The sequence below is a fragment of the Rhipicephalus microplus genome, chromosome 5, assembly GCF_043290135.1.
Source record: "Rhipicephalus microplus isolate Deutch F79 chromosome 5, USDA_Rmic, whole genome shotgun sequence".
NCBI lineage: Eukaryota > Metazoa > Arthropoda > Arachnida > Ixodida > Ixodidae > Rhipicephalus > Rhipicephalus microplus.
In genome coordinates, this window is record NC_134704.1 from 48,855,726 (window position 1) to 48,866,363 (window position 10,638).

At 49.2% G+C, this 10,638-nt stretch overlaps 1 protein-coding gene across 1 annotated transcript; it reads right to left on the reverse strand.

Moving 5' to 3' along the window:
* Positions 1-2,780: 2,780 nt before the first annotated feature.
* LOC119173876 (chitinase-3-like protein 2) lies at positions 2,781-10,173 on the reverse strand. Its single transcript, XM_037424658.2, has 5 exons — positions 10,011-10,173; positions 8,673-9,031; positions 7,215-7,451; positions 4,461-4,841; positions 2,781-3,507 (listed from the first exon to the last, which is right to left on the reverse strand). Exons 1-5 carry the CDS (start codon positions 10,171-10,173, stop codon positions 3,271-3,273), a joined length of 1,377 nt encoding a protein of 458 aa, XP_037280555.2. The 3' UTR covers positions 2,781-3,270.
* Between the last annotated feature and the right edge of the window lie 465 nt (positions 10,174-10,638).

Sequence of the window (10,638 nt, forward strand, 5' to 3'; positions counted from 1 at the left end):
ACCTTAAATGGATATGTCAAAAGTTTCAGCCGGAACACTCCCATCACCCCCTTAGAGCCGGCCTTCGCTACAGCGACACAACCAGTTACAACCACTGGATACATGACAACACTTTCCACAAGGCTTCCTTTCCACAAAACTTCCTCACTTCATGCACAACACTGGCCCATCAATGCACATTTAATAACCATACACGCAAAAGAAAACTTATCTTAAAAGCAAGTTTATGTCGCAATAAAAAATAAACAAAACTGGTTGTTAGAAACCGGAATCCCATTTTACGGCTAATATGACGTAGTGATCTAGTATACGAGCTACGAAGTTTTAACTATGCACTGTCTGAAAAAAATTGACACACAACCGGACAAAAGCTAATCGGAGAAAGCGCCTGTGCTTTGTCCCGCTAACTGCTGTCTACCATCAGAGCGAGGACGCCACCGCCGTCGCCATGACGACGACGACGATGACGATCATCTATACCCACCTTTGTGTCGCCTGCGATTAGCCCCAGTCATCGCCTCAAAGCTCAAGCTACACGAACGTTGGACGGCAACATAATTACAATGATTACCGAAGTCTCGAAATCAATCGCCATTCATGCTATTCGAAGCAATGTCTATACACCCACGACATGCTCCTGAAAAGCGCGAACATCTGGAGCGAAGTGGTGCAATTTCACCACGCTCCTTCACAAGGTCGCCCGAGTAAGGTCGAAAATTCAGCGACAGAACGTTGTTATGGACCTGCCTTTAGCCAGACCCGAGCTTGTCGTGACTGCAGCAATAGATAGACGGGCATGTATGGCTATAGGACGGAGCCAAGCGAGCGATGTTTCAACTATGCCGCGTTGCCATTAACTGGTCTCTATTGTCTCAGTAGCCGCGCGAGACACCCAGGAACACGGCGCTGGTCTTTTGTCCGAGGGATGTCGTTCGTCGTAGGAGCGAGAGCGGCTCGCGTGAGATGGTGTTTCTTGTGCGCTGGCCCGCAAAACACGCGCGGCTTTTGTGTCGTAGGAGCTAGGCTGAAAACGCGGTGACCACTCTTTTAAACAGAGAGCCAGTCTTCCTCGTCACTTTCGTCGAGCGCTCTCGTTGTTTGCAGAGACGGCTGTGTGAGCAAAGCTTTGTCTGTGTTTTTTTTTTCCTCTCGGAACACGGTGCGACTCGTTATCCGCGTTTTAGTAGCGTTAGTGGCCTCTACAAGAGAGCATAGGGTTGGGGACGGACGGTAATTAATTTCTCACACGCCCGCGTCTCACGCGACGCTTCGCCGTTACAACCCTATAGCTGTTTGTGGCAGCCCGTTTTTCCGAGAACATACGCGCGCATGCGTGTATTATCCACCCACCCGTGAACAGATTGCCCGCGTTAGCGGTTCGGCGTGGTGGACGCCGATGGTATATGCTATGTACTATAGCCGCATCAACTACAAGGCGAGAACGAAGCTTCCTCCACAACATGTATACGCATCGGTGAACACCGCGTAAGTTCCCCCCAAAATGGAGTCACCGCTGAGCGAGGCATTATGTAAGCTTGGTGCGAGGTTTACCCATACGCCTCGGGGGAATGACGAAGCTCTTGTATTGTATTGCAAGAAGAAAGCTTCAGTGGGGGCCATGCAGAAAGAGGCTTCAAGTTTCGTCAGAGATGACGGGAGTGTATAGCATCGTGATGCAAATCCGATGATGAATGATGTGAGAGAGCTCGCAGCTCGCTCCTTAAACATATACAGGAGCTGTCTGAAGTGGGGCGGGACAGAACTGCACAAGTTGACGTTTGTGAGCCCCCCCCCCCCCCCCCCTCCGTGTCGCCCTTTGCACTACACTGAAAGCAACCTGTGGCTAGATTTATATAGTCTACTCCCCAACTACTGTGCTTTATGGGTGAGTGTGTGTGTGTGTGTGTGTGTGTGTGTGTGTGTGTGTGTGTGTGTGTGTGTGTGTGTGTGTGTGTGTGTGTCAGTCTATACCGCCGGTGATTTGTGAACGGCGAGCGGGCGGTGGGGTCCTGGCCCAGTGTATTCATTCGCGAACGCGCATGGTTTAGTAGTCGAATAATATGTTAGCATAGTTGACGTCGAACGTTGCTCCTCGTTTATTAAACGTTAAATGATATTGAGCGAGCAATTTGAGATGATGCTATAGAGATGGCTCACTAGTGAGAAAAGGTCGTAAAATTTAGCTTTACGCTGGCTAAAGCATGGCTAGTGTCGGCCAATGTAGCCAATGTAGCCGTAGCTGTTAGAATTATTTTAACGAAAGCGGGAACGGAAATGCATGATGTTTTTTGGTACGTATCAATTATCTCAAACGTTGCCGTCCCCTACCCAAACTGGAATTCTCCCAGGGGTTTTCGGAGCACGTCTTCTCTGTTAGAACTATCATAACGACAAAAAGCCAGCTTTCAAGGAGATGTGATCCTGGCCCTGCGACAGTCGCCTACTGCAATACGAAAGATGCACCACGTGTCTCCGCCCGTGAACATCTCCCACTGATGAACTTACGCACACTGGCAATTGGAGCTATTAGCTCACTCCAAACCCTCCCGGCGGCTTCCATTGTATGAACGCCTACGATAGGAGGAACCGTTTCCCTGGCTCTCTTCGCTGAACCTACACCTAGTATTTTAAGCACCTAACACAACTAGTCAGCCAGTTTTCTGAATAGGGGTTCTTGAAAGGTTGTACGGACCGATGGAAACCGAGGAAGCACTATCGGCTGATTGTAGTGCCCAGTCAGCACTCAGTTTCAAGTCACTTAACGACGTAGCAGGTGAGGTTAAAAGAGCAGGTGCTTTATTCGACAGCTTTGCAGGTGAGAGTTGTCTTCTATACTCAAATTGACGGCAAAAATAATCGCAACAAATGGAAGACACAATGATGAAATATGTGCGCACTCTGTCTTGAAGTTATACAGTCGCTAGAGAACCGGAGCTCTTTCAAAGAAACGGCTCGAAGAAGAGCCTTCGGGATACCGCTAAGGCACTCAGGGCAACATTAAAGGTGTACTGGCATCACGCGTGCTGGTAAATGAGGAGAAATCGCCGTCAGCTTTTGTGAGCACGCTTCGCTAATGTCGCCACGTATGATCGCCCATGCTCGCATCGAATGTATGTCGGCTTCAGCACCTTGCGTCATGACGGTGGCGTCCGTGGCACCGCGCATGAAAAGAATCATCTGAGCTCCACCCTTAGTCCCGAACATCTGACAGCCGAAGTCTCTAACCAGACGCGTGTGCGGTTGCCCTCCGGTTGCCGAGGACAACTACGACTAAGCGCCGGCAATCACGGAGCCCACGGCTGTGCTGAGAGGGTTCGCTTCGCCGCAGACTGCTCTGTAGTCGTCGCTCGTGACGTCCCACAGCATGATGCCCCCCAGCGTGTAGTTGCGCACTAAGGCCGCCTTTTGGCGCACGCTGTCCACACTCTCGTAGCTCACGGCTTCGTCCTCTTTCAGGGCCACCGGATTGCCCAGTTCGGTCGCGTTGGAGTTTGTCCATGTGTTGTCCTGCGAGTTATTAAGGGGAATAAGGCTGCATCGTCACTCTCATTGAACGATATACATCGAGATGACAAAATGGAGGGTTCCGGCACGTTGCGACGTCAGCATAAGGAGGAATAAAAAGACGAAGGCTGTGTCCTACATATCACCTTCTTTAAGTGAACATCCGTTCAAAGACCAGCTTTTGTCTTATGCATTTCTCGTGTAGTACTTGCTGGAATCCTTCATTTTGTCATCTCACCATGCACCAAGTGGCCCAGAAAATCGCACTGCTATATAGGGATAATACACTGATTGCGATCAATCCATCCTCTTTCACCTCACCTTGAGCATGCACCATCATAGTAGGTTTCAGTGCAAAAAATAAATAAATAAATCAGGGACAAAAGAATCACCACACGAAAATAGTGATACGTGTGGTCGTTTCTTTGTTACTTCTTCTCGCGCTAAAGACTACTATGATGCTGAACTAACTCGCCCGACAAGCCACTCTTCTAGAACAATCATCTCACGAATCAATCAATCAATCAATCAATCAATCAATCAATCAATCAATCAATCAATCAATCAATCAATCAATCAATCAATCAATCAATCAATCAATCAATCAATCAATCAATATTTCAGTCTCACCGTGAATACAGTGTGTCGCTCCATATCATGCAAATGTCATTATGTATTGGTAAATAAGTAACTCAATGAATGAGTGGATGAATGAACAAACGAACTTTTACATCAACAAGGATTATGTCGTTTAGGGGACACAACCTCTCAAGTTGTCTCATATTTTTTTCTTTTATCTACCAAGCAAATGAGATTGAGTTGATTAATTCATCAGTCTTCTTTTTTTTTGGCTTCCCCTTAGATAAGGTCGCAAACTAAGCAGCATGCAGGCGTACTCCCATATTACTCAGTCAGTGAAATAGTAATTATTAACCAATCCATTTCTTTCAGCTTACCTTGAATAGAGCGCACACCTCGAAGTACGCCAGGAGTCCAGGCGTGCCAGTCAGCGGTCCTTCGTGTCCGGGCAGCGTCTTGTTTGCCTCTACGCGCAGCGTAGCCGTGTCCATCTCGAGAGAGACGAGCAGCTGCCGAGGAGGCAGCCCGGACAGGATCGCCTGGCGAACCGCCATCAGCGACAGGCTGGCTTGCGGAGGGACGTCGGCGGTGGCGGACGAGTCCGGGAGTCCCTCCAACACCTGGCTGAAGAGAGTCGCGTGCTCCTTCCGGTTCCGGATGACGAGGAAGTCGACGAACGGCTTCAGCCGCTGGCCGAACGCTTTCTGGTGCGTCAGTTCGGAGTTCTCCCCCATCACAGCCACGAGAATCAGATTGGCCTGATCATGATCAGGAACATTCGAAGTGAACTGTGGCACAATGTATCTACAACCGCACAATCTGCCCTGAACATGCGAGTGTTTAGTCGATAAGTGCAGCCGAGTCAATAAGTGTTGTGTGAGGAACACAGCGGCGAACTAAGCAAGCGTAAGTGAGCGGTCAAAAGTCCGGTGCAGTTTTTGCCTACCAGATTGTTACACCAAACAAAGAGTTTCTCAAACAATGACTAGGGGACTCTGGCGCTGCGGTCGTTCAGCGACGATGGGAATGATGGGTAGCGCACGAACTTGCATAGTCGTCTTGCTTGTGGGCTTCAAACGCAGTAGTGGCTTTGTTTATTGTTGTGTTTTGGTTTTGTTTCGAATAAAATAACGAATCGTTGTGAACGTCGTGACACGATTTGAATTGGCGAACCTACAAAGTTAAGGTGGCGAAATTCAACTACTTGACATTTGCCGATTGCCCTTCTCGTGACTAGGCAGTTCCAAACCACGCGAAGCCAAACGGATCCGGAAGTACGATGATTAGACAACTTTGTGTACTACTCATCGTTTCCACGCTTGCTGAAGCGCTGTGTGTTGCTGCTCCCATGGGCAATAGTTCCCTGTAGTGTATTTATAGGAAACTATATAACGCGGAATGGATCCAAAACGAACTGCTTATCAGGGCTGTTTATGACTTGCTGTGGCAGATGACGTTTTTGCTTCCGGATGATATTTTTGCGTGACTTATCGAAAAAGAAAAAAAACGAACACGCAAGTAGTATAATCAGCAGATGGATGTCCCACCATATCCATATCAAGCGCGACCACTTGGAAACTTGATGACAGCGTTTAGATAGGCAAAGGGGTGATGATAACGGTACTTAAGAGAAGCAGTATTGGTTTCCGGTTCCTAAAACAACCTAGAAGAAGACAGCTGAACAGGAGTGCTCATCGCGAGTGTGCGTGTCTATCCTCGTACATTACGCCGTAGCGAATCAGCGATGTTTGCGAGTTCAAGTTGAAAAATTTGGGCGGCTGTACTTGCTTCTAATTCATTTATTTTTAAACGTTTCACCTATTGTGGCAGTGGGGCAAAACAGGCCATGCGCAGACTCACAACTGAACGTTGAATATTTGAAAGATGGCGTATACACGGTGCAGACTGGATGAATCAAGTTCATTGAATGGGCAATCATACAACAGCGTCATAAAGCAGCATCCGAGAATTCCAGCTCTCAATAAGCAAGATAAACTGATGTTCGCTTATACACCCACGTATTGTATTTGTCTTGAATGCTTCGAATGCTTTAAACAGTTCTCGAGTGCACCGCTGCCTGCGACGATACAAAATCTTGGTTTTGTTCTGAAGTGGTTGACAGGTGGTATCAGTATCTACTTTAAACCCCCTACAATACTTGCATATCTGAGAATAGCCATCTGTAGAGCAGTTTTAGCAGACACTGTTTTTGCCGGATATTCTACACATCTACCCGTTTGTTTGTCCCCCCCCCCCCCCGCCGCAGTGGTCTAGTGGATAAGGTACTCGGCTGCTGACCCGCAGGTCGCGGGATCGAATCCCGGCTGCGGCGGCTGCATTCTCGATGGAGGTGGATATGTTGTAGGCCCGTGTGCTCAGATTTGGGTTCACGGTAAAGAGCCCCAGGTGGTCGAAATTTCCGAAGCCCTCCACTACGGCGTCTCTCATAATCATATGGTGGTTTTGGTAAGTTAAACCCCTCATATCAATCAAGCAATACGTGTTTGTTCCGCGTTCACTCGCGCATAAGAAAAACGAAATTCATAAACCCCTGCACATGCTCAGGGAACAAACCTTTACCTGCGCTCGACATGGAAAGCAAAACACTGGACACTCTTTCATTACTCTAGCATCCCTAACATTACCCCAACAATCATTACCATAGCACACAATCTCGAGATTTTTGTAGGTGCTGCAAAACGACGTTCACAGCATATCGCAGCGCTACGTTCTTCAAATATTTTGATACCTTGTGCTGGTGCAAGATCACTGCATATCATCCACCTTCACGAACCTGATTTAGGAGCGACCATGTGTGCTCTCTTTAAATTTTCCTAACTAGTTTTTCACTGGTTCTTTGGATAACAAGTAACGGATAACCAGAAGCCACCAGCCAACTCTAATGATCCTGTACACTTTCTGTGACTACACGGGTACATGACCTCTGCAACGCAGCATCCTTGCAGGACACCTAACTAATTTCGAATGTCTTGATAAAAAAGCTCATTTTCAATACAAAAAACAACTCTTATTTTGTGGTAGGGTCATTCTCACAGAGTAAATCAACAATTTATTCAATGTATTCTAGTTAATAACTTAAAGATGCATCTCATTGGCTGCGGCCATCGTACCTGCTTGAAGAGCGTGTGCATCTTCTTTAGCAGCCGTATCATGACTGCGCGGTCAGGCTCGGGCACGGGAAACATGCCCTCGACCACGATTCCTTGCAGCTGGTTTGAAAGCAGCCACTTGACCAGGTTCCGCGCGAACACCAAGGAGAGCTGGTCGCTGCTCACGTCGCTCGCGATCCAGTCCAGCAGGTGGCGCCGCCCGTGGGCGTCGTTCTCCGCGTCAACGTACACCAGCACCTTGCGCGTTAGTTCGTTGCATTACTTATAGTGTCCAGAAAAACTAACCGAGAGTGGTTCGACTTACAAAGAAGGCTACGTCTTCTTCGTAATTCATATTGACGCTAAAAAAGCTGACATGGTCCCTTATCATTTGCTTAAGATGGCTCGAACGCGAAAGCTATGTTATCTCATTCCACCGAACGTGCCTCCAAGATCTGAGGCACGGCAAGCTTTTTGCATCTCACGGGGTTTCGCATTGCCTCTGTGAGTGTCCCACCTTCGGCCAAGACGGCGATTTCGTGTCATCACGCGAGGCCACACTATCTGTCGCCACAGTGACGCAACGAGTGACGTCACTAAATTTTGTGAACTGTGATAATATTACGACGTCACCCGGTGATATCACTTGACGAGGATTTTTCGCATCATTTATGTAGACGCCGGACTCGCCGACGCTGGACAACCCCTAACTGGTGGTACTGGCGGTCCCGTCCACAATACTTGCGCGAGATTTTTCGCGATTACGGCCTCGCAGTATCTCGCGATGGTCTCGCAAGGTATCGCCGAAAACCCACGTGACCACAGAGATCACGGAGGCAGAAAGCGCATGAGGCGCAGGAATCTTACCGTGCCTCCGCTCACGGTGGCAGTGCTGAACCACATTGTATGCAGAGCTCTTTCGGCGGTTGGGAGAAGCATGAATACAATCCACCGAGGACGAGAAGATCGATTTCAACTTCGTGCCATCTTGAGCGAATGTGAAAGAAACTTCATGCACTTTTGTACATCCTGAGGAGCGTATAGATGACCTTTCGTAAGACCCATGGGTGGCATCTTCGGATGCTAAATTCATCTTTTCTGATTTTTGTACATCGTTACATAAAATTGACGACGTCGTGAAACGATGAAAGCACCAACGCAACTGTTTTCGTTCGTTTGCGTCTACAGTACGTTTAAATGGAGATACAAAATGGCACAGTTAACAGCCCAATGGGGCAGCACCAAAACCTATCCGTCAACTAATATTGCACGACAGGCTTGTTGGTTATCCATAGTACCTGATATACTATAGCACATATAGGACGGGACAGAGCAGAAGACACAACACAAACGCAGCGCTAAATTTCAACAATCAAGTTGGCGCAACGTTTGCGTCATGGTTCTTCTGTTCCATCCCGTCCTGGATGCGCTCTACATCAGACACTATCCGAGAAGTAATGTGCAGACAAGCGCGCTCACCTGCATGGCCTTCCTCTTCTTGAGGTACTTCATGCTGCCGTACAGGGTCGGGTGCTGGGCCCGCTGGTAGGCGTCGTAGTTGAGCATGTCGTCGAACCAGTCGTCCAGGGCGTGCAGCGGGAACACCACGTGGGTGCACACGTCCACCGGCACGTCGTGCACCGTGTAGCGGTAGTTGCCGGGCCTCGAGAAGGCGCTCAGGTTCAGGTGGCACAGCACGGCCGGGTTCCCGCTGGCCAGAAAGGCCGCGCGGCCACCGTGCGCGTAGGACAGTTGGGCCACCTCACTGTCCATCTGGAGGTCCGAGGCGACCACGTCCTTGAGGAAGCTGACGCGCCGCAGGTAGTTGAACAGGGCACCTGCGTAGTCGGACGAGATCGGTGAAATGCTCCCATGGTCCCCTGTGCATTTGACTGTCTTCATACACAGCTTTAACTATGTGTGCACAATGCCTTACAATGTGTAGCGGACACCTCGATTCCCCGCCGAATGAGGAGTAATGACATAGTGGCTAGTTTTTTTTTTACTTCACAAAATTAAAAATGATTCATGGCGCAGTGAGTACCTTGCGACAGTATACTCGTATAGTCATTGTTCCAATAGACTCTACAACGGGTTTTACAAAGGCCACTCAGCAAGCTTTCGATGCGACTGCACTGAGTGTGCAGCACAGGCCTGATGATTTTCTCTTAACCTGTCTGCTCTGACCTCCCGTATTTCGCCGCTTAAAGATTTCTGCATCTTAAGAGTTCTGCTTTCGGTGCGTTCATTTGCTTGAAAAGCTACAAAAAAATATTGCAGGAGCTTTAAGGGCCTTTTAAAGGGCCCCTAAACCACACCGACTTCGAAGACGAGGCAGTATATTTCTTTCTCGCTTTCGCTGCCCTTCCAACAAGTGTGATTTCCGCTTCACCACTTTTTTTTTCAGTGAAACAGATGGAATGTCAGCACTGCGCTCCGAGCCAGTATTTCGCGCTTTTCGACAGCACGCCTCTGCCTCCACTCGCGCAGTCACAGGCGCAGAAAACGAAGTGAAATCAGTTCATCGCGCACGACAGTGATGCGAGACGAGGCAGACCGGGCATATTTCTGCATGGCAAAGCAGGTTGGGCAACTGCCCGCAACGAATCTCTCACGTATATTGACCAATCGAGAGCTTATTTCGTCCCGACTTCACGCGAACGTACAGCCGGTGTCACGAATTATGCCGCAAAGAGGGGAAATGCCGGCATAGAATGAACGCGCTCGTTCTTCGTATCTTCAGAGCTGGTGTGTATAGCGTCCCTTTAGAGACGCTTTCCGGAAGAGAAGCGCTTCGAGCGGCGACTGGTTACTGACCGGGCAACAGCATGAGGAAGACAATGATGAGCACGAGGCAGGAGCCGCATATGTAGAGCAGCGAGGTCCTGAGCACATGGTCGTCGACCCGAACCCGGAGGTTGCGCCGACGACGCAGAAGGTGCTCCTCGGACGACGCCGTGGTGGTGGTGGTGAAAAACATTTATTTACAAAAGAGAGGTGTAGGACCTCTGTAGAGGCCCCTACAGACTAGGTGGAGTCTCTATTCCGGGACCCCATTGGTTAAAGCCGCCGTCTTGGCTCTCTGGACCAAGGCCTGCTGGGCCTGAAGGTCTGAGCAGCCGAGCAGGGCCGCCTCCCAGTCCTCTCGCCTAGGGTTTGGGTTAGGAGTAATGGCTGCGTTAGCTTGGCAGGCCCACACCATGTGGTAGGTGTCTGCCACCTCCCCACAGTGCTGGCACTGTCCTGTGACCGTAGGGTCGAAATGTTTGACTATGGCAGGACATAGCAATGTATTCGTCTGGAGGCGAAGCAAAATGCGCTCCTCTGCTTTCTTCAACCCCCGTGCGGGGGGAGGGTAGCGGCGATGACTTTCCCGATAATAATAAAGAATTTCCTTATATCGGAGGAGAGGGTAACCCTCCTCATCGGTCTCCATCGGCATTGA